Source organism: Oncorhynchus tshawytscha, linkage group LG30, assembly GCF_018296145.1.
Source record: "Oncorhynchus tshawytscha isolate Ot180627B linkage group LG30, Otsh_v2.0, whole genome shotgun sequence".
Classification (NCBI taxonomy): Eukaryota; Metazoa; Chordata; class Actinopteri; order Salmoniformes; family Salmonidae; genus Oncorhynchus; species Oncorhynchus tshawytscha.
Window position 1 is genome coordinate 44,272,970 of NC_056458.1, and position 24,371 is coordinate 44,297,340.

Consider the following 24,371-nt stretch of genomic DNA (forward strand, 5'->3'; position numbering starts at 1 on the left):
CATAGGGTAGTGCACAATTGGCCCAGTGTCATCCGGGTTAGGTTTACATTTTTTTAATATATATCTTTATTTAACTAGGCAAGTCAGTTAAGAACAAATTCTTATTTACAATGACAGCCTAATGGGGAACAGTGGGTTAACCGCCTTGTTCAGGAGGCAGAACGACAGAGTTTAACCTTGTCAGCTCAGGGATTTGATCTAGAAACCTTTCGGTTCCAAGTCCAAAGCTCTAACCACTAGGCTACCTGCCACCCCTAGGGTTTTCCCGGGGTAGGCCGTCATTGCAAATAAGAATTTGTTCTTAACTGACTTGCCTAGTTGAATAATTGTTACATTTAAAAAAATGTATCGCAGTCCTCCCAAATAGGAGCTAATTGTTCCCGTCTTTGAGGAAATGAATTACTCATCTCCTGTCTCTGCCTGCATGTCTGAGTAAAATATCAGTGCTCAGCAGAAAGAGGGCAGCTGGAACAACTCACCGTGGAAGGCTGGGAAGGATTTGGCATCTGTCACTGTGGGAAGCCCAATTAGAGCGTTAATGACTACATGTTCACAATCTGTATCAAAATCACTAGTACACCTGTGATGGATAGGCCCTGGATCGCCTCTGGGAGACAGAATGGAGCAGCCCGTCAGGGATAACTGAGCCTGACCATATTTATAAATGCATATCTGTAAACTATATGTTTTTGAATATGCTAATTTCACTAGCTCTCTGCTATTCAGAAACCATGACATTTTTACATTTTAGTCATTTTAGCAGAAGCTCTTATCTAAAGCGACGTACGAGAGCAATTAGGGTTAAGTGCCTTGCTCAAGGGCAAATCGACAGATTTTTCACCGAGTCGGCTTAAGGATTTGAACCAGTGACCTCTCGGCTACTGGCCCAACGGGACAAAAGAGATTTTACATATTCAAAATAGCTCAAAGGAACTGTTATCCCTCCCAAACAAGATAGACTACATTTATAAAAAGGTCTGCTATGAATGTTTCTTAAACTAGGTTTTTGAATAGTTTTAGTCCAACTCTACTCAGTGTGGTGATTCCTATTTATAGTACAATATATAAATGGTACCAGGGAACAATATTGTCCCTGGAGAACTGGCTGATGATATGATCTTCCAGCAGCAGCATGGAATCCAAGTCATACACATCTATCTTTGTCTTCATTACAAACTTCCCTCCACTGTCCCCCTGAGACTGGCCCAGTATAGAACAGACACACTATAACAGTACCAAGCAGTGTTCAAACTGAACCCTTGTAACTGAACCTTTGTCAATAGTTTGAGTTGTAAGACTCAGTAAGAGGAGGAAGGGTTTATTTTGTTTCTCTAGCTGCATGGTCTTCTTGTTGGTGTGAACCCATCCAATCCAATTACTGAACTAATCTGTGTAGTTTACAGACCATCTCTTCATGCATTAAGCTCTCAATAGTCACCTCCCCCTTGTTTCATTACTGGACTGTCTATCAATCTGATGTTATTTACCAGGTTGAGGATCAAGTTGAGTCTCTCCAGCTCACAGTCCAGGATGATGTTGTACTCCTTCTTCTTCTCTAGGTCCTGAACCACCTTCAGGAAGGCCACCTGATCCATACCACTGTCCAGGTTCACTGATGTCACCTGCCATGTCCTCTCTGCTGCTGTATCCAGAATCTTCTGCAGCACTGTCAGGCCTACAAGACAAACACCGAAGGTACACACTAATTAGTCTGGGCATATTTGATGGTAAACCACACTTATGTACTTTACTTAGGTGAAGTAAAACCACACTTAGGTGACGGGGTGCAGGTAGCCTAGCACTTATTTGTATTATTTATTTAACCTGTATTTAACTAGGCAAGTCAGCTAAGAACAAATTCTTATTTATATTGAAGGCCTACCCCGGCCAAACCATAATCTGGACGACGCTGGGCCAATTGTGAGCCGCCCTATGGGATTCCCAATCATGGCCGGTTGTGATACAGCCTGGAATCGAACCAGGGTCTGTAGTGATGCCTCTAGCATTGAGATGCAGTGCCGTAGACCGCTGCACCACTCGGGAAAGGCGAAATCGCAGTAGGAGGGTTGCCAGTTTGAATCCTGGGACTGACAGGGAACAAAATCTTTCAGGAAGTGAGCGAACAATCAGAGGGTTGCTGGTATCTAATCCTAGATGCCATTGCCTGCTGTTGTTCCTCTTTAGCAAGTCACTTAACCTCCCACAACAATTGCTCCACGGGCACCCAGTGTAACAGTCCCCTGATCCAGCCTCTATATGTATGTAACAGTCCCCTGATCCAACCTCTATATGTATGTAACAGTCCCCTGATCCAGCCTCTATATGTATGTAACAGTCCCCTGATCCAAATTCTATATGTATGTAACAGTCCCCTGATCCAGCCTCTATATGTATATAACAGTCCCCTGATCCAACCTTTTCAGCCTCTATATGTATGTAACAGTCCCCTGATCCAGCCTCTATATGTATATAACAGTCCCCTGATCCAACCTTTTCAGCCTCTATATGTATGTAACAGTCCCCTGATCCAGCCTCTATATGTATATAACAGTCCACTGATCCAGCCTCTATATGTATGTAACAGTCCCCTGCTCCAAACTTTTCAGCCTCTATATATGTAACAGTCCCCTGATCCAGCCTCTATATGTATGTAACAGTCCCCTGATCCAAACTTTTCAGCCTCTATATGTATGTAACAGTCCCCTGATCCAGCCTCTATATGTATATAACAGTCCACTGATCCAGCCTCTATATGTATGTAACAGTCCCCTGATCCAACCTTTTCAGCCTCTATATGTATGTAACAGTCCCCTGATCCAGCCTCTATATGTATATAACAGTCCACTGATCCAGCCTCTATATGTATGTAACAGTCCCCTGATCCAACCTTTTCAGCCTCTATATGTATGTAACAGTCCCCTGATCCAGCCTCTATATGTATATAACAGTCCACTGATCCAGCCTCTATATGTATGTAACAGTCCCCTGCTCCAAACTTTCAGCCTCTATATATGTAACAGTCCCCTGATCCAGCCTCTATATGTATATAACAGTCCACTGATCCAGCATCTATATGTATATAACAGTCCCCTGCTCCAGCATCTATATGTACTGTATATAACAGTCCCCTGCTCCAGCCTCTATATGTATATAACAGTCCACTGATCCAACCTCTATATGTATGTAACAGTCCCCTGCTCCAACCTTTTCAGCCTCTATATGTATATAACAGTCCACTGATCCAGCCTCTATATGTATATAACAGTCCCCTGATCCAACCTCTCCAGCCTCTATATGTATGTAACAGTCCCCTGATCCAACCTTTTCAGCCTCTATATGTATGTAACAGTCCCCTGCTCCAGCCTCTATATGTATATAACAGTCCCCTGATCCAGCCTCTATATGTATATAACAGTCCCCTGATCCAACCTCTATATATGTAACAGTCCCCTGATCCAACCTCTCCAGCCTCTATATGTATATAACAGCCCCCTGATCCAGCCTCTATATGTATGTAACAGCCCCCTGATCCAGCCTCTATATGTATGTAACAGCCCCCTGATCCAGCCTCTATATGTATGTAACAGCCCCCTGCTCCAGCCTCTATATGTATATAACAGTCCCCTGATCCAGCCTCTATATGTATATAACAGTCCCCTGATCCAGCCTCTATATGTATGTAACAGCCCCCTGATCCAGCCTCTATATGTATATAACAGCCCCCTGATCCAGCCTCTATATGTATATAACAGTCCCCTGATCCAACCTCTCCAGCCTGTAAATGTACTGTACGAGTGTCTTTCAGAGGTTTGGATAAAGCAGTAGTCAGTAATTCAGTTGGACCTGGGGTAACAATTGACGAGTAAAATGATCTTAATATGAACTTTTCTTTTGATCCTTTGTAGTCACTAAATTGTCATTTACACCTCTTTTCTTTACAACTATTTTCTTTACACCTCTTTTCTTTACACATTCTTTCTTTACACATTCTTTCTTTACATCTCTTTTCTTTACATCTATATTCTTTACACCTGTTTTCTTTACATCTCTTTTCTTTACAGCTCTTTTCTTTACAGCTCTTTTCTTTACATATTCTTTCATTACACATCTTCTTTACATTCTTTCATTACATCTCTTTTCTTTACACATTCTTTCTTTACACCTGTTTTCTTTACATCTCTTTTCTTTACAGCTCTTTCCTTTACACATTCTTTCTTTACATCTTTTTTTCTTTACACATTCTTTCTTTACATTCTTTCTTTACATCTCTATTCTTTACACATTCTTTCTTTACAGCTCTTTCCTTTACACATTCTTTCTTTACATCTCTTTTCCAGTGAAGCCTCAGTTGATTTCCTCTACTCTCATCTTCTATTGAACACACATGTACTCTTTTCTTTAAAAGTAGATTAGTAAATAAACTGGTATTACAAAGGTGTAATGCTTTTGTGATCAGGAGTGGTTTGTTTAGCACAGCACTGCTGCATATAGAGAACAGAGGATTTCAAGAGCTACACAGAAGACTGTGTACGAGGCAGAGTTGCTCCGGTTGTTTTCACGGCAGTCACCTGAAATCACTGTCACCGCACCTAAAACTGCGACAGCCAGGCTGAGGTGCTGCTGCCTGAATGCCTGTGTATTCTCCTTAGCCAAAGTAAATGTGCTGCTTCATATCTGCTTTCCCAAGGGCCCTGAGTTTGAAAACGACCAAATGTAGCATTTGGTTCCCCCCCCTTTCAATACTGGAAATGGAAATGCTGAGTATTTTTGCACTGGGTTAATCTGGAGTCTGGGGTGATGACAGTGAGAAAGATCTATGAAGTGGAGAGAACTTCTCCCCCGCTCCTTCCTCCTTCCTTCCTCACCTCTCTTCTTCTCTCTTTGAGGAACATGACTTAGAACGTAGACAGATGACGTGTGAATGCAGCTGAACCACCTGGATTAATGCCGTTCTTTCCCCTTATCTATAACCCTGGCTCATCAGTATTCCCCCATATTCAGTGCCTTCAGAAAGTATTTATACCCCTTGATTTATTCCACATTTTGTAGTGTTACAGCCTGAATTTCAAAAATGGATTAAAAAGATGTTTGTCTCAATCATCTACACACAATACCCCATAATAACAAAGGGAAAACATGTTTTTAGAAATGTTTGCTAATTTATTGAAAATGAAATATAGAACCATCTAAGTTATTCCCATCCCTGAGTCAATACTTTGTAGAAGCACCTTTGGCGGTGATTACAGCTTTATGTCATCTTGGGTATGTCTGTATCACCTTTACGTCGTCTTGGGTATGTCTGTATCAGCTTTACATAGTCTTGGGTATGTCTGTATCAGCTTTACGTCGTCTTGGGTATGTCTGTATCAGCTTTATGTCATCTTGGGTATGTCTGTATCAGCTTTACAGTATGTCATCTTGGGTATGTCTGTATCAGCTTTGAGTCATCTTGGTTATGTCTGTATCAGCTTTATGTCATCTTGGGTATGTCTGTATCACCTTTACGTCGTCTTGGGTATGTCTGTATCAGCTTTACGTCGTCTTGGGTATGTCTGTATCAGCTTTACGTAGTCTTGGGTATGTCTGTATAAGCTTTAAGTAGTCTTGGGTATGTCTGTATGAGCTTTACAGTATGTCATCTTGGGTATGTCTGTATCAGCTTTGAGTCATCTTGGGTATGTCTGTATCAGCTTTACGTCATCTTGGGTATGTCTGTATAAGCTTTACGTAGTCTTGGGTATGTCTGTATGAGCTTTACAGTATGTCATCTTGGGTATGTCTGTATCAGCTTTGAGTCGTCTTGGGTATGTCTGTATCAGCTTTACGTCGTCTTGGGTATGTCTGTATAAGCTTTACGTCGTCTTGGGTATGTCTGTATCAGCTTTACGTCGTCTTGGGTATGTCTGTATCAGCTTTATGCCATCTTGTGTATGTCTGTATCAGCTTTACGTCGTCTTGGGTATGTCTGTATCAGCTTTATGCCATCTTGTGTATGTCTGTATCAGCTTTACGTCGTCTTGGGTATGTCTGTATCAGCTTTACGTCGTCTTGGGTATGTCTGTCAGCTTTCAGTCTTGGGTATGTCTTATCAGCTTTAGTCTTGGGTATGTCTGTATCAGCTTTACGTCGTCTTGGGTATGTCTGTATCAGCTTTACGTCGTCTTGGGTATGTCTGTATCAGCTTTACGTCGTCTTGGTTATGTCTGTATCAGCTTTACAGTATGTCGTCTTGGGTATGTCTGTATATCAGCTTTATGTCGCTTTCGTCTTGGGTATGTCTGTATCAGCTTTACGTAGTCTTGGGTATGTCTGTTTCAGCTTTACGTAGTCTTGGGTATGTCTGTATCAGCTTTACAGTATGTCATCTTGGGTATGTCTGTATCAGCTTTACGTCATCTTGGGTATGTCTGTATCAGCTTTATGTCATCTTGGGTATGTCTGTATCAGCTTTACAGTATGTCGTCTTGGGTATGTCTGTATCAGCTTTACGTCGTCTTGGGTATGTCTGTATCAGCTTTACGTAGTCTTGGGTATGTCTGTATAAGCTTTACGTAGTCTTGGGTATGTCTGTATGAGCTTTACAGTATGTCATCTTGGGTATGTCTGTTTCAGCTTTACGTCGTCTTGGGTATGTCTGTATCAGCTTTACAGTATGTCGTCTTGGGTATGTCCGTATCAGCTTTACGTCATCTTGGGTATGTCTGTATCAGCTTTATGTCATCTTGGGTATGTCTGTATCAGCTTTACAGTATGTCGTCTTGGGTATGTCTGTATCAGCTTTACGCCGTCTTGGGTATGTCTGTATCAGCTTTACGTAGTCTTGGGTATGTCTGTATAAGCTTTACGTAGTCTTGGGTATGTCTGTATGAGCTTTACAGTATGTCATCTTGGGTATGTCTGTATCAGCTTTACGTAGTCTTGGGTATGTCTGTTTCAGCTTTACGTAGTCTTGGGTATGTCTGTATCAGCTTTACAGTATGTCATCTTGGGTATGTCTGTATCAGCTTTACAGTATGTCATCTTGGGTATGTCTGTATCAGCTTTATGTCATCTTGGGTATGTCTGTATCAGCTTTATGCCATCTTGGGTATGTCTGTATCAGCTTTACGTCGTCTTGGGTATGTCTGTATCAGCTTTATGTCATCTTGGGTATGTCTGTATCAGCTTTACGTCGTCTTGGGTATGTCTGTATCAGCTTTACAGTATGTCGTCTTGGGTATGTCTGTTTCAGCTTTACGTCATCTTGGGTATGTCTGTTTCAGTTTTACGTCATCTTGGGTATGTCTGTTTCAGCTTTACGTCGTCTTGGGTATGTCTGTATCAGCTTTACATAGTCTTGGGTATGTCTGTATCAGCTTTACGTCGTCTTGGGTATGTCTATATCAGCTTTACGTCGTCTTGGGTATGTCTGTATCAGCTTTACGTAGTCTTGGGTATGTCTGTATAAGCTTTACGTAGTCTTGGGTATGTCTGTATGAGCTTTACAGTATGTCATCTTGGGTATGTCTGTATCAGCTTTGAGTCATCTTGGGTATGTCTGTATCAGCTTTACGTCATCTTGGGTATGTCTGTATCAGCTTTGAGTCGTCTTGGGTATGTCTGTATCAGCTTTACGTCGTCTTGGGTATGTCTGTATAAGCTTTACGTCGTCTTGGGTATGTCTGTATCAGCTTTACGTCGTCTTGGGTATGTCTGTATCAGCTTTATGCCATCTTGTGTATGTCTGTATCAGCTTTACGTCGTCTTGGGTATGTCTGTATCAGCTTTATGCCATCTTGTGTATGTCTGTATCAGCTTTACGTCGTCTTGGGTATGTCTGTATCAGCTTTACGTCGTCTTGGGTATGTCTGTATCAGCTTTACGTAGTCTTGGGTATGTCTGTATCAGCTTTACGTCGTCTTGGGTATGTCTGTATCAGCTTTACGTCGTCTTGGGTATGTCTGTATCAGCTTTTACGTCGTCTTGGTTATGTCTGTATCAGCTTTACAGTATGTCGTCTTGGGTATGTCTGTATCAGCTTTACGTCGTCTTGGGTATGTCTATCAGCTTTATCAGTCTGTATCAGCTTTACGTAGTCTTGGGTATGTCTGTATCAGCTTTACGTAGTCTTGGGTATGTCTGTATAAGCTTTACGTAGTCTTGGGTATCAGCTTTCTGTATGAGCTTTACAGTATGTCATCTTGGGTATGTCTGTATCAGCTTTGAGTCATCTTGGGTATGTCTGTATCAGCTTTACGTCATCTTGGGTATGTCTGTATCAGCTTTACGTCGTCTTGGGTATGTCTGTATCAGCTTTACGTCGTCTTGGTTATGTCTGTATCAGCTTTACAGTATGTCGTCTTGGGTATGTCTGTATCAGCTTTACGTCGTCTTGGGTATGTCTGTATCAGCTTTACGTAGTCTTGGGTATGTCTGTATAAGCTTTACGTAGTCTTGGGTATGTCTGTATGAGCTTTACAGTATGTCATCTTGGGTATGTCTGTATCAGCTTTACGTAGTCTTGGGTATGTCTGTTTCAGCTTTACGTAGTCTTGGGTATGTCTGTATCAGCTTTACAGTATGTCATCTTGGGTATGTCTGTATCAGCTTTATGTCATCTTGGGTATGTCTGTATCAGCTTTATGCCATCTTGGGTATGTCTGTATCAGCTTTATGCCATCTTGGGTATGTCTGTATCAGCTTTACAGTATGTCGTCTTGGGTATGTCCGTATCAGCTTTACGTCATCTTGGGTATGTCTGTATCAGCTGTATGTCATCTTGGGTATGTCTGTATCAGCTTTACGTCGTCTTGGGTATGTCTGTATCAGCTTTACAGTATGTCTGTCGTCTTGGGTATGTCTGCTTTCAGCTTGGGTATGTCTTATCAGCTTTCATCTTGGGTATGTCTGTTTCAGTTTTACGTCATCTTGGGTATGTCTGTTTCAGCTTTACGTCGTCTTGGGTATGTCTGTATCAGCTTTACATCTTGGGTAGTCTTGGGTATGTCTGTATCAGCTTTACGTCGTCTTGGGTATGTCTGTATCAGCTTTACGTCGTCTTGGGTATGTCTGTATCAGCTTTACGTAGTCTTGGGTATGTCTGTATAAGCTTTACGTAGTCTTGGGTATGTCTGTATGAGCTTTACAGTATGTCATCTTGGGTATGTCTGTATCAGCTTTGAGTCATCTTGGGTATGTCTGTATCAGCTTTACGTCATCTTGGGTATGTCTGTATCAGCTTTGAGTCGTCTTGGGTATGTCTGTATCAGCTTTAGTCTTGGGTATGTCTGTATAAGCTTTACGTCGTCTTGGGTATGTCTGTATCAGCTTTACAGCTTTACGTCTTGGGTATGTCTGTATCAGCTTTATGCCATCTTGTGTATGTCTGTATCAGCTTTACGTCGTCTTGGGTATGTCTGTATCAGCTTTATATGTCATCTTGGGTATGTCTGTATCAGCTTTATGCGCCATCTTGTATGTCTGTATCAGCTTTACGTCGTCTTGGGTATGTCTGTATCAGCTTTACGTCGTCTTGGGTATGTCTGTATCAGCTTTACGTAGTCTTGGGTATGTCTGTATCAGCTTTACGTCGTCTTGGGTATGTCTGTATCTTTAGCTTTATGTCGTCATCTTGGGTATGTCTGTATCAGCTTTACGTCGTCTTGGTTATGTCTGTATCAGCTTTACAGTATGTCGTCTTGGGTATGTCTGTATCAGCTTTACGTCGTCTTGGGTATGTCTGTATCAGCTTTACGTAGTCTTGGGTATGTCTGTATAGCTTTACGTAGTCTTTACGTAGTCTTGGGTATGTCTGTATGAGCTTTACAGTATGTCATCTTGGGTATGTCTGTATCAGCTTTGAGTCATCTTGGGTATGTCTGTATCAGCTTTACGTCATCTTGGGTATGTCTGTATCAGCTTTACGTCGTCTTGGGTATGTCTGTATCAGCTTTACGTCGTCTTGGTTATGTCTGTATCAGCTTTACAGTATGTCGTCTTGGGTATGTCTGTATCAGCTTTACGTCGTCTTGGGTATGTCTGTATCAGCTTTACGTAGTCTTGGGTATGTCTGTATGTCTGTATCAGCTTTACGTAGTCTTGGGTATGTCTGTATGAGCTTTACAGTATGTCATCTTGGGTATGTCTGTATCAGCTTTACGTAGTCTTGGGTATGTCTGTTTCAGCTTTTACGTAGTCTTGGGTATGTCTGTATCAGCTTTACAGTATGTCATCTTGGGTATGTCTGTATCAGCTTTATGTCATCTTGGGTATGTCTGTATCAGCTTTATGCCATCTTGGGTATGTCTGTATCAGCTTTACAGTATGTCGTCTTGGGTATGTCTGTATCAGCTTTACGTCGTCTTGGGTATGTCTGTATCAGCTTTACGTAGTCTTGGGTATGTCTGTATAAGCTTTACGTAGTCTTGGGTATGTCTGTATGAGCTTTACAGTATGTCATCTTGGGTATGTCTGTATCAGCTTTACGTCGTCTTGGTTATGTCTGTATCAGCTTTACAGTATGTCGTCTTGGGTATGTCTGTATCAGCTTTACGTCGTCTTGGGTATGTCTGTATCAGCTTTACGTCGTCTTGGGTATGTCTGTATCAGCTTTACGTCGTCTTGGTTATGTCTGTATCAGCTTTACAGTATGTCGTCTTGGGTATGTCTGTATCAGCTTTACGTAGTCTTGGGTATGTCTGTATCAGCTTTACGTAGTCTTGGGTATGTCTGTATAAGCTTTACGTAGTCTTGGGTATGTCTGTATGAGCTTTACAGTATGTCATCTTGGGTATGTCTGTATCAGCTTTACGTAGTCTTGGGTATGTCTGTTTCAGCTTTACGTAGTCTTGGGTATGTCTGTATCAGCTTTACAGTATGTCATCTTGGGTATGTCTGTATCAGCTTTATGTCATCTTGGGTATGTCTGTATCAGCTTTATGCCATCTTGGGTATGTCTGTATCAGCTTTATGCCATCTTGGGTATGTCTGTATCAGCTTTACAGTATCTTGGGTATGTCTGTATCAGCTTTCGTAGTCTTGGGTATGTCCGCTTTACGTGTCATCTTGGGTATGTCAGCTTTACGTCATCTTGGGTATGTCTGTATCAGCTTTATGTCATCTTGGGTATGTCTGTATCAGCTTTACAGTATGTCGTCTTGGGTATGTCTGTATCAGCTTTACGCCGTCTTGGGTATGTCTGTATCAGCTTTACGTAGTCTTGGGTATGTCTGTATAAGCTTTACGTAGTCTTGGGTATGTCTGTATGAGCTTTACAGTATGTCATCTTGGGTATGTCTGTATCAGCTTTACGTAGTCTTGGGTATGTCTGTTTCAGCTTTACGTAGTCTTGGGTATGTCTGTATCAGCTTTACAGTATGTCATCTTGGGTATGTCTGTATCAGCTTTATGTCATCTTGGGTATGTCTGTATCAGCTTTATGCCATCTTGGGTATGTCTGTATCAGCTTTACGTCGTCTTGGGTATGTCTGTATCAGCTTTACAGTATGTCGTCTTGGGTATGTCTGTTTCAGCTTTACGTCATCTTGGGTATGTCTGTTTTAGCTTTACGTCATCTTGGGTATGTCTGTTTTAGCTTTACGTCATCTTGGGTATGTCTGTTTCAGCTTTGCGTCATCTTGGGTATGTCTGTTTCAGCTTTACGTCATCTTGGGTATGTCTGTTTCAGCTTTACGTCATCTTGGGTATGTCTGTTTCAGCTTTACGTCATCTTGGGTATGTCTGTTTCAGCTTTACGTCATCTTGGGTATGTCTGTTTCAGCTTTACGTCATCTTGGGTATGTCTGTTTCAGCTTTACGTCATCTTGGGTATGTCTGTTTCAGCTTTACGTCATCTTGGGTATGTCTGTTTCAGCTTTGCGTCATCTAGATTTGGGGATTTTCTTCCGTTCTTCCTTGCTGATTTTTTCAAGCTCTATTAAATTAGATGGGGAGCGACCATGAACAACAATCTTCAAGTCTTCCACAGATCTTCAATGAGACTAAAGTCTGGACTTTGGCTGGGCCACTCAATGACTTTCACATGTTTGTTCTGAAGCATTTCAGCGTTGCTTTGGTTGTATGCTTTGGGTTATTGCACTCTGAAGCAGGTTCTCATCAAGGGTTTGCTTGTATTTGGCTCCATTTATTGTTCCTTATATCCTTACCAGTCTTACCAGTCTTACCAGTCAGTCCCTGCCTCTGAAAAGCATCCCCATAGCATGACGCTGCCACCCCCATGCTTCAGGGTAGGGATGGTGTTAGACAGGTGATGAGCGGTTTTCTCCAGACATAGAGCTTTGCATTCAGGCTAAAGAGTTAACATTTTGTTTCATTAGACCACAGGATCTTTTGCCTTACGGTCTCAGTCTTTCACAAGCATTTTTGCAAACTCTGTGTCATGTGCCTTTTTCTCAGGAGTGGCTTCCGTCTGGCTACTCTCCCATAAAGACCAGATTGGTTAAGAGCTGTAGAGACATCTGGTAGGTTCTCCCATCTCAGCCAAGGAACTCTGTAGTTCTGTCAGAGTGGTCATTGGGGTCTTGGTCACCTCTCTGACCAAGGTCATTCTTGCCTGGTTGCTCAGTTTGTGCTCTTGGAAACTTTCAATAGTTTTATATCCTTCCCCAGATAAATGCCTCATCACAGTTATATCTCAGAGATAGTCTTCATGGTATAGATTCTGGTCTAACATACACCGTCAACTGTGGGACCTTGTAGACAGGTGTGTTTTTTTTCTGTCATGTCCAAACAATTGAATTGGCCCACAGGTGAACTCCAATAAAGTTGTAGTGACATCCCAAGGAAAGTGGTTAGACATGAGCTCAATTTGGAGTTTCATAGCAAAGGGTTGTGAATACTCATGTCAGTTAGATATTTCTGTATTTCATTTTCAAAAAATGAGCAAAAAAACAACAACCTAAAAACAAAAACTACTATTACTGCTGCAGAAGACCTAAAACTTTGTCATTATGGGGTCATTATTGTGAGAAATTCTTTTAACAAAATGTGGAACAAGTCAAGGGGTATGAATACTTTGTGAACACAGTAATGTACAGTGTTTTGGGTAACGTGTCACAAAAGTAACACGTGTTGTAATCAGATGACTAACTTTTTCCTGAATTGGGTAATATTACTACAGTTACTTTGTCAAACAACGCATGCGTTACTTTCAGAATCATATCTCTACCCGGGCGCGTGTTTTCCATGAATCCAATCTCAACTTATTACCTCATTTAGTTCTGGAGCGAGCGGAGAAAGGCTGTTTGGAGAAATGTCGTGACAGCTGCAGTCCATATAAATATATAGAGGGAGCACCTCTGATCTTTGCCATTGATCACTTCTGTGATAGCAATGCCCATAGAGGGCTTCCCCGTCTCTTACACCAGCTGCTTTATATAATTAACATTTCAGCGGCGTCCGAGATAGGGGAGGGTTTGCCTGGCCGGGACGTCCTTGTCCCATCACGCTGTAGCAACTCCTGTGGCGGGCCAGGCACATGCACGCTCACACGGTCACCAGGTGTACAGTGTTTCCTCCGACACAGTGTTTTTTTGTGGATGGGTATCATTTGTCGGTATAAAATGTATAATAGTAATATTTATAATTACTAAATAGGGTAATTTTGTATTCATTTATTTAAATTTGCATCGGGACACTTCTGGAGGGATTCTGGTAGATGCAGGCAAAGTCGTCTGAAATCCGGTAGACAGAAAACAGCCCAATGTACTTGGGCCGATTCTGGGCAGTCATTCATTTTGATTCCGGGGCCGAGTCCAACACCCGATTCCAAGCCGATTCGATCAGTTCCGGCAGCCCCGGAAGAGGGCCGCTTCTGGGCCGATTCCTCATCGCTAGCTGGGTGTATATGGCTAATTAAGCAGCCCATATATGGCAGGGCACTTGTAGACTAGCACAGGAAAGCAGCGCCACAGATGAAAGGAGAAACTAGTGATAAAACCTGAGTTAGTAAGTAGACTATCTTTGGTAGAGCGTGAGCGGCTCGCCTCGCTTCCTCATACAGTCAAACAAACTGTGAGATTTATATTTTTTTTTCATGAAAGTAATATAACGAGTATTATAAACTGGATGGTTCGAGCCCTGAATGCTGATTGGCTGAAAGCTGTGGTATATCAGACCGTATACCACGGGTATGACAAAAAAAATACTATTTACTGTTCTAATTCCGTCTGTAACCAGTTTATAATAGCAGTAAGGCACCTCAGGAGTTTGTGGTATATGGCCAATATACCACACCCACTTGTTTCCTTATTGCTTAAATATAAGGCGGTACTTTCCTCAAAAAGTAATATTGTAAAGGTACTTTTGTTAACCAATATGTAATATATTACTTTCCCAAGTACCTAATCCCAACACTGGTAATGTATTACAGCACCTTTAGTTTTTGTTTAGTTTATTAATTCGACCATTTAAAAAAAACAAGCACACATAAAACTTTAAAAAGCCATACATGCACATGAGTTAAATCATGAAGGATAGCACATAATAAAGTCTGGGAATTATTTCCATTGTTAAATCATGAAGGATAGCACATAATAAAGTCTGGGAATTATTTCCATTGTTAAATCATGAAGGATAGCACATAATAAAGTCTGGGAATTATTTCCATTGTTAAATCATGAAGGATAGCACATAATAAAGTCTGGGAATTATTTCCATTGTTAAATCATGAAGGATAGCACATAATAAAGTCTGGGAATTATTTCCATTGTTAAATCATGAAGGATAGCACATAATAAAGTCTGGGAATTATTTCCATTGTTAAATCATGAAGGATAGCACATAATAAAGTCTGGGAATTATTTCCATTGTTAAATCATGAAGGATAGCACATAATAAAGTCTGGGAATTATTTCCATTGTTAAATCATGAAGGATAACACATAATACAGTCTGGGACTTATTTCCATTGTTAAATCATAGAGGATAACACACAATACAGTCTGGGACTTATTTCCATTGTTAAATCATAGAGGATAACACACAATACAGTCTGGGACTTATTTCCATTGTGGTCCTCATGAGACAAGATGTCTAGTCCCGATCCGACACCGTTGAACACAGTATGACAGAGAGATAATAAAACATAAAAACAGAGAAGAAGAACATCTCTCTCATCATTCCAGTTACATCTTAGGGATCATTCATATGGGCCCAGAAGACATCAAACAGTTTTCTACTTTATTTTTTAAAGCTGCCCAGAGAGGACGTTGTTTTTATGGGCAGAGGCGCATTGCAGCACGATAGAAACACAGAAGGTTAGATGTAATTCAGAGTAGCAACATATTCATCCTTACTGTGAATGTACAGTACAGTAACATGTCTGCATTGATAAATGACAGTGATTCCTCTGAGCATTCTCTAACAATGATCCTAACTAAAGGCCTTAGAAGTGAGAAACCCACTTATCTGTCAGATGTTTAAAAAACGTGTTTTTAAAAAACACATGTATCCTCCATACAAGCGTGCATGCAGGGCTCAGTTCAATTTGAAACATACTGGGGAAAGATCTTAATTCATGATCAAATTGTAAATTGGATAGTTTTGAGATGATAAAAGTGTTCAGCTAAGTGTGTACTATCTATGATCTAAATATATTGCCTCGACGAACTCCTACTGTAGATGCATTGTGCATAGATGCATTGTGCAAGACAGACATTTCTTCACAACAGACAACAACGCTTCAGACAGCAGCACTCTACAGTTCCGATAGTGTACATGCCGGTACTGTGGTTGTACTGTACTCTTAGAACATGTCTTTAGAACAAGATGTCTATAGAACAAGATGTCTATAGAACAAGATGTCTTTAGAACAAGATGTCTTTAGAACAAGATGTCTTTAGAACAAGATGTCTATAGAACAAGATGTCTTTAGAACAAGATGTCTATAGAACAAGATGTCTATAGAACAAGATGTCTTTAGAACAAGATGTCTTTAGAACAAGATGTCTTTAGAACAAGATGTCTTTAGAACAAGATGTCTATAGAACAAGATGTCTTTAGAACAAGATGTTTAGAACAAGATGTCTTTAGAACAAGATGTCTTTAGAACAAGATGTCTTTAGAACAAGATGTCTTTAGAACAAGATGTCTTTAGAACAAGATGTCTTTAGAACAAGATGTCTATAGAACAAGATGTCTTTAGAACAAGATGTCTTTAGAACAAGATGTCTTTAGAACAAGATGTCTATAGAACAAGATGTCTTTAGAACAAGATGTCTATAGAACAAGATGTCTATAGAACAAGATGTCTTTAGAACAAGATGTCTTTAGAACAAGATGTCTATAGAACAAGATGTCTTTAGAACAAGCACTTTTATTTGAAATAAATAAATGAAGACATCACAGTGCTATGATCTTCTATGTCGTAAGCACTTCACGTGTGTGTAAAATGTGCAGTAGTAGCAAAGGTCAACAAAAGACGGACTTTAAAGAGGCTCCCATTGTGTCTTTACCTCAGGGCCAGAGTGTGGCTATTTTCAAAGCACATTTCTGACCAACACAGAAAGCCTACAAAGTGCCACTGCTGAGCAGCAACAACAAAACATCTAAAAACAAAAGTATTCAATGCAATTTAAATACACCACCCTGACACCCTCTGACCTGCAAACGATCCACCTGATAAATAAGGTAATATTCATCATATTGTGACGTTATATTCTCAGCACCATCCAGAAGCTCCTCGACCCGTTTCAGTTTGCCTATCAGCCCAGCACAGGAGTTGATGATGCCGTTCTTACTCTCCTCAACATGGTCTGTAGACATGTAGACGGTGCCAAATCCTATTTCAGGGTTCTGTTTGTTGACTTTTTTTTTGCCTCCAGCATTCTGGCACAGAGACTCATAAGGGACTTCTCCTTAGATGGTGGGCTGGTTTTTGTGGCAGTTGGACTTCCTGAGTCAGCGGTCACAGTGGGTCAAAGTAGGTCCCCATGTGTCAGACATACGCAACACCAACACAGGTTCTCCTCAGGGATGTGTTTTGTCCCCACTCCTGTACATATTGTATACTAATAGTTGTACTAGTTTCCATCTTGACAGACACCTCGTTAAGTTCGCTGATGACACTGACTCGATCAGCCTTTGCATGATGACGAGGAACATCATGGCCCGGTCCTAGATGACTTTGTAGAGTGGTGTGACGAATCACACTTCCTCAATACCAACAAGACCAAAGAGACGTGCTTAGACTTCAGGAAGTGTGTGCATAGACTTCAGGAAGTGTGTGCATAGACTTCAGGAAGTGTGTGCATAGACTTCAGGAAGTGTGTGCATAGACTTCAGGAAGTGTGTGCATAGACTTCAGGAAGTGTGTGCATAGACTTCAGGAAGTGTGTGCATAGACTTCAGGAAGTGTGTGCATAGACTTCCTCTGCAACATCTGTCAGAGGTCAAAATATAGAAATTATAGAGGAATACAAATATCTGGGTGTCCTCCTGGACAATAAGCTTCAGTGGAGTAAATGTACAGACCTGATCGACAAAAAGAGTCAACAAAGACTGTACTTTCCTCAAAAAGCTGGGATCTTTTAATGTTAACTGTCCTATCACAAAATAATTGTTGACCCAAGACACCCCCTGTACCCAGACTTTGAACTACTCCCCCCTGGGTGCAGGTATAGGGGACCCCTCGGCAGGAAAAACAGAACTAGACAATAATTTGTGCCAGGTGTGATATCCCTCTTAAATAGCTCAGGCTAATGTTCCTATCAACCCAGTAAGGACAGCAGGCTAGTGTTCCTATCGACCCAGTAAGGACAGCAGGCTAATGTTCCTATCAACCCAGTAAGGACAGCAGGCTAGTGTTCCTATCGACCCAGTAAGGACAGCAGGCTAATGTTCCTATCAACCCAGTAAGGACAGCAGGCTAATGTTCCTATCGACCCAGTAAGGACAGCAGGCTAATGTTCCTATCAACCCAGTAAGGACAGCAGGCTAATGTTCCTATCAACCCAGTAAGGACAGCAGGCTAATGTTCCTATCAACCCAGTAAGGACAGCAGGCTAATGTTCCTATCGACCCAGTAAGGACAGCAGGCTAATGTTCCTATCAACCCAGTAAGGACAGCAGGCTAATGTTCCTATCAACCCAGTAAGGACAGCAGGCTAATGTTCCTATCGACCCAGTAAGGACAGCAGGCTAATGTTCCTATCGACCCAGTAAGGACAGCAGGCTAATGTTCCTATCGACCCAGTAAGGACAGCAGGCTAATGTTCCTATCGACCCAGTAAGGACAGCAGGCTAATGTTCCTATCAACCCAGTAAGGACAGCAGGCTAATGTTCCTATCGACCCAGTAAGGACAGCAGGCTAATGTTCCTATCGACCCAGTAAGGACAGCAGGCTAATGTTCCTATCGACCCAGTAAGGACAGCAGGCTAGTGTTCCTATCGACCCAGTAAGGACAGCAGGCTAGTGTTCCTATCGACCCAGTAAGGACAGCAGGCTAATGTTCCTATCGACCCAGTAAGGACAGCAGGCTAATGTTCCGATCGACCCAGTAAGGACAGCAGGCTAATGTTCCTATCGACCCAGTAAGGACAGCAGGCTAATGTTCCTATCGACCCAGTAAGGACAGCAGGCTATTGTTCCTATCAACCCAGTAAGGACAGCAAGCTAATGTTCCTATCGACCCAGTAAGGACAGCAGGCTAGTGTTCCTATCGACCCAGTAAGGACATCAGGCTAGTGTTCCTATCGACCCAGTAAGGACAGCAGGCTAGTGTTCCTATCGACCCAGTAAGGACAGCAGGCTAGTGTTCCTATCGACCCAGTAAGGACAGCAGGCTAGTGTTCCTATCGACCCAGTAAGGACAGCAGGCTAGTGTTCCTATCGACCCAGTAAGGACAGCAGGCTAATGTTCCTATCGACCCAGTAAGGACATCAGGCTAATGTTCCTATCAACCCAGTAAGGACAGCAGGCTAATGTTCCTATCGACCCAGTAAGGACAGCAGGCTAATGTTCCTATCAACCCAGTAAGGACAGCAGGCTAATGTTCCTATCAACCCAGTAAGGACAGCAGGCTAATGTTCCTATCAACCCAGTAAGGACAGCAGGCTAATGTTCCTATCGACCCAGTAAGGACAGCAGGCTAATGTTCCTATCAACCCAGTAAGGACAGCAGGCTAATGTTCCTATCAACCCAGTAAGGACAGCAGGCTAATGTTCCTATCGACCCAGTAAGGACAGCAGGCTAATGTTCCTATCGACCCAGTAAGGACAGCAGGCTAATGTTCCTATCAACCCAGTAAGGACAGCAGGCTAATGTTCCTATCGACCCAGTAAGGACAGCAGGCTAATGTTCCTATCAACCCAGTAAGGACAGCAGGCTAATGTTCCTATCGACCCAGTAAGGACAGCAGGCTAATGTTCCTATCGACCCAGTAAGGACAGCAGGCTAATGTTCCTATCGACCCAGTAAGGACAGCAGGCTAGTGTTCCTATCGACCCAGTAAGGACAGCAGGCTAGTGTTCCTATCGACCCAGTAAGGACAGCAGGCAGGCTAGTGTAAGGACAGCAGGCTAGTGTTCCTATCGACCCAGTAAGGACAGCAGGCTAATGTTCCTATCGACCCAGTAAGGACAGCAGGCTAATGTTCCGATCGACCCAGTAAGGACAGCAGGCTAATGTTCCTATCGACCCAGTAAGGACAGCAGGCTAATGTTCCTATCGACCCAGTAAGGACAGCAGGCTATTGTTCCTATCGACCCAGTAAGGACACAGCAAGCTAATGTTCCTATCAGCAGGCTAATGACCCAGTAAGGACAGCAGGCTAGTGTTCCTATCGACCCAGTAAGGACATCAGGTTAGTGTTTCGACCCAGTAAGGACAGCAGGCTAGTGTTCCTATCGACCCAGTAAGGACAGCAGGCTAGTCTTCCTATCGACCCAGTAAGGACAGCAGGCTAGTGTTCCTATCGACCCAGTAAGGACAGCAGGCTAGTGTTCCTATCGACCCAGTAAGGACAGCAGGCTAGTGTTCCTATCGACCCAGTAAGGACAGCAGGCTAGTGTTCCTATCGACCCAGTAAGGACAGCAGGCTAGTGTTCCTATCGACCCAGTAAGGACAGCAGGCTAATGTTCCTATCGACCCAGTAAGGACAGCAGGCTAATGTTCCTATCGACCCAGTAAGGACATCAGGCTAATGTTCCTATCGACCCAGTAAGGACAGCAGGCTAATGTTCCTATCGACCCAGTAAGGACAGCAGGCTAATGTTCCTATCGACCCAGTAAGGACAGCAGGCTAATGTTCCTATCGACCCAGTAAGGACAGCAGGCTAATGTTCCTATCGACACAGTAAGGACAGCAGGCTAATGTTCCTATCGACACAGTAAGGACAGCAGGCTAGTGTTCCTATCGACCCAGTAAGGACAGCAGGCTAGTCTCTTTTTATTTGTATGTAACTGTTATGAAAGTTGTATTGTCAAAAAATATATATATATTTAAACGCCACCTTAAACGTGTACATGACACTGCAACAACCCTTCCCCACGGGGACAATACAGTCAGTAAAGGCTCACATCAACACCATTATACCAGAAACCCTGGACCCACTCCAATCTCTACTGCACTCCACACAACCCTTCCCCACAGGGACAATAAAGTCAGTAAAGTAGAGTAAGTAGGATACTCAACATACGTTATAGAGTAGTGATGGTACACACCATACCTTAGTCACAGGAGGCTGCTGAGGGGAGGACGGCTCATAATAATGGCAGGAACGGAGCAAATGGAATGGCATTAAACACCCGGAGACCATGTTTTTGCTGTAATAGAGTAGTGATGGGAAGCTTGTCTCACATATTTCAAGGCACTCTGCTCTGATAAAATAAAAAGTACCGATGCTTAGTATCAAAGTAACAATAACGCGTGATTGATGACGTTTTGCTTCTTCAGACATCACACTACCTTCTGACAGCTGTAGGAACTGCTGGACAAAGAGCGCCGACCTGCTGCTAAACAGGTGGAAAGTTGGATCTGGGCGTAGAGCCAAAGTGAAATGAATTTAAACAGCTCTAGTTGTTATAGGTAATGATCAAATTATGGATCCAAAGTTATTTGTTAATATGTCAAAGTGAGTTTAAAAAGTTTAATTGAAGTTTAATTCAATTCAAAAGGTGACAGGCAGTTGATAAAAGCTTTGTTGGATCCCACTGTGTCTTTCAAAACATCAACCTGCGCTGGGCACCACTTCCAAACTTACTCTAGATAGTCTTTCAAAACATCAACCTGCGCTGGGCACCACTTCCAAACTTACTCTAGATAGTCTTTCAAAACATCAACCTGCGCTGGGCCCCACTTCCAAACTTACTCTAGATAGTCTTTCAAAACATCGACCTGCGCTGGGCACCACTTCCAAACTTACTCTAGATATTCAGATATTCTTCACTTACTGTCACTTGACAGGTGGCTAAGCCTGTTAAGCACTGGTGAGTGAGATTCTCCTCCTGTGGAGTACCATCCGCTGTGGTTCCTGAACGGTAGCCCAGGAGACAGGGTTGAGGATTAGGAATCCTCCAGACACCATAGGCACAGGATGAAATCCTGGCAAAAAATTTGGAAAATGATTTGATTTGAAACCACACTAGCTGGACATTGTTGTTCGAATAATTTGTTTTATTTAGTCAAACCTATGGTAATCTTTTGTCTTCAGCATCCTACATAATACCACGGATATACAGTTTTAGAAAATAGTGAACTGGGAAGGAAAAAAAGGTCAGCAGAATGTGAACCCCACATTCAAATGACATTTTGTTTATTAAAGCTCCCACCTATCCATTGTGCTAGGTGATTGGCAAGTGATGTAGGTGGCTAGGTGGTGATGTAGGTGGCTAGGTGGTGATGTAGGTGGCTAGGTGGTGATGTAGGTGGCCTGGTGGTGATGTAGGTGGCTAGGTGGTGATGTAGGTGGCCTGGTGGTGATGGTGGCCTGGTGGTGATGTAGGTGGCTAGGTGGTGATGTAGGTGGTTCTGGTGGTGATGGTGGCTATGGTGGTGATGTAGGTGGCTGATGTGGGTGGGAGTGGTGATCGGACCAGGTGGCTAGGTGGTGATGTAGGTGGCTAGGTGGTGATGTAGGTGGCTAGGTGGTGATGTAGGTGGCTAGGTGGTGATGTAGGTGGCTAGGTGGTGATGTAGGTGGTGATTAGGTGGTGATGTAGGTGGCTGGGAAGGTGGGCTAGGTGTGATGAGGTAGGGCTAGGTGGTGATGGGTGGCTAGGTGGTGATGATGGTGATGTAGGTGGCTAGGTGGGTGGTGGCTAGGTGGTGATGTAGGTGGCTAGGTGGTGATGTAGGTGGCTAGGTGGTGATGTAGGTGGCTAGGTGGTGATGTAGGTGGCGATGTAGGTGGTTAGGTGGTGATGTAGGTGGCTAGGTGGTGATGTAGGTGGCTAGGTGGTGATGTAGGTGGTACTTCAGAGTAGTTGCCTTTTGTTTCTTTTTTTTACAACACCATAACGAAGTTGGAATTATCATGATGTATGTTCATGAAGTCTACTATTTCAATAAAATGTTTGTCATTTGAGACTCCTTGGTGATAACCAAGTGAGAGATAATTGTTTTAGTTCCGATGTGCATTAGATATATTGTTGTTGATTTGTCTGGTTTCTGTTGTTTATAGTAGTATATGTCATCTGAATCAACCAGTTGGTGAACTCAGTACCAAAGCCCTCCTTACAATTATCTCTTAAAGAACAAGAGCTTTGTTCTGAAGGAATTGGATAAAATTACATTTCGGTCAACAGAGATGAAAATTATAAATATAGACACTAATCTTTATGCCCTGAATTGGATTTGCATAAACATTAACAAAATGCATTTCATTTACAAAACAATACTAAAGTAAACCCAATTGGAGTCACAACAAGCTGCTTCCTCATCCCATTTGTTTGGATGATACTTCACTGGAGCCCACAGCTTTGAGTTCGTATGCAAATGACACATCAATTACATTATGCATTACTGATGCACAAGGCTGACCATCTGACCTGACAAGGAGAGACTCCTAGTGGTGTGTGCTATGTATAATATTTCTGCATTTGCATTCATTAGCAGAGGGAACAAAATATGTTATGTTCTAAGAGATGGCTTACAAAGTCCTTGCAATTTTTACAGTAATATATAGAAGCAGATAAAGTTACGTTTTTTCAAATTTTAGTGGCGACATGGATTACGCAACAGATGACAAAAGTAGTTTTGTAAGAAGTAACAGTGATCCTGCAAAGGGCATTTCATGTTAATTAAAACAGTGTGTCGGATCCAATTTTTAAACTGCCACTGCTTGCCTTGCAATACACTTCCTGCCATCTCTGTATAGGCACATAGAGCTTGTCTCAGCAGCTGTGGAATCGTCTCACACCAGAGAGCAAACCAGCTTTATCGCCCACTGAGCAGCATCCCAGCTAACAATATTAAGAAGAGACAACGTTTTTGTAATGTTACCGTAATGTTCCCCTAATGTTTGAGTGGCCAGTTTTCCATTAGTTGGGGGAACATTATATCCATGTTAACAAAAACCTTCTAAAAACCTTTTTAACATGTTTTGGTGTTAAAGTTAGAACATTCCCTTAAACTTCTTAGGGCTGCAATCCCATTTAACGGACAACAGCCAGTGAAAGTGCAGAGCGCCAAATTCAAACAACAGAAATCTCATAATTAAAATTCCTCAAACATACATGTATCTTATACCGTTTTAAATGTAAACTTGTTGTTAATCCCACTACAGTGTCCAATTTCCAATAGGCTTTACCGCGAAAGCACCACAAATGATTATGTTAGGTCACCACCAAGCCACAGAAAAACCCAGCCATTTTTCCAGCCAAAGAGAGGAGTCACAAAAAGCACAAATAGAGATAAAATCACTAACCTTTGACGATCTTCATCAGATGACCCTCATAGGACTTCATGATACACAATACATATGTTTTATTCGATAAAGTGCATATTTATATAAAAGAATCTCAGTATACATTGGAGCGTTACGTTCACTAGTTCCAAAAACATCCGGTGATGTTGCAGAGAGCCCCATCATTTTACAGAAATACTCATTATAAATGTCGATGAAAATACAATTGTTAGACATGGAAATATAGATACACTTACCTTAATGACAAGCAGAACTTCTCTAGAATGTGGTTGCAATGTTTTCAGAATGTACAAAATGAATGTTCTAGAAGCATTTTCTTGGACATTGCAAGAACATTCGTGTCTAGTTAGGGTTAGGAAAATATTCTATCAACGTCACATCAAACATACACAAAACATGGTTGCCATGTTCTCAGAATATAAGATATTAATGTTCTAGACACGTTTCATGGGAACACAGCAAGAACATTTCTCTGTATCAGTTGTCAAGAGGTCGCCTGATGGTCC

The 24,371-nt window shown here is 42.1% G+C and overlaps 1 protein-coding gene across 3 annotated transcripts in view; it reads right to left on the reverse strand.

Annotated features, from left to right (window-relative positions):
• The window catches only part of LOC112234658 (glutamate receptor 1), a 105,618-nt gene that overhangs the window by 44,786 nt on the left and 36,461 nt on the right, over positions 1-24,371 (reverse strand). For all 3 annotated transcript variants that reach the window (XM_024402894.2, XM_024402893.2, XM_042309484.1), the window contains exon 4: positions 1,488-1,675. In XM_024402894.2, the coding sequence (XP_024258662.1) occupies positions 1,488-1,675 (188 nt within the window). The remainder of the gene's footprint in view (positions 1-1,487; positions 1,676-24,371) is intronic.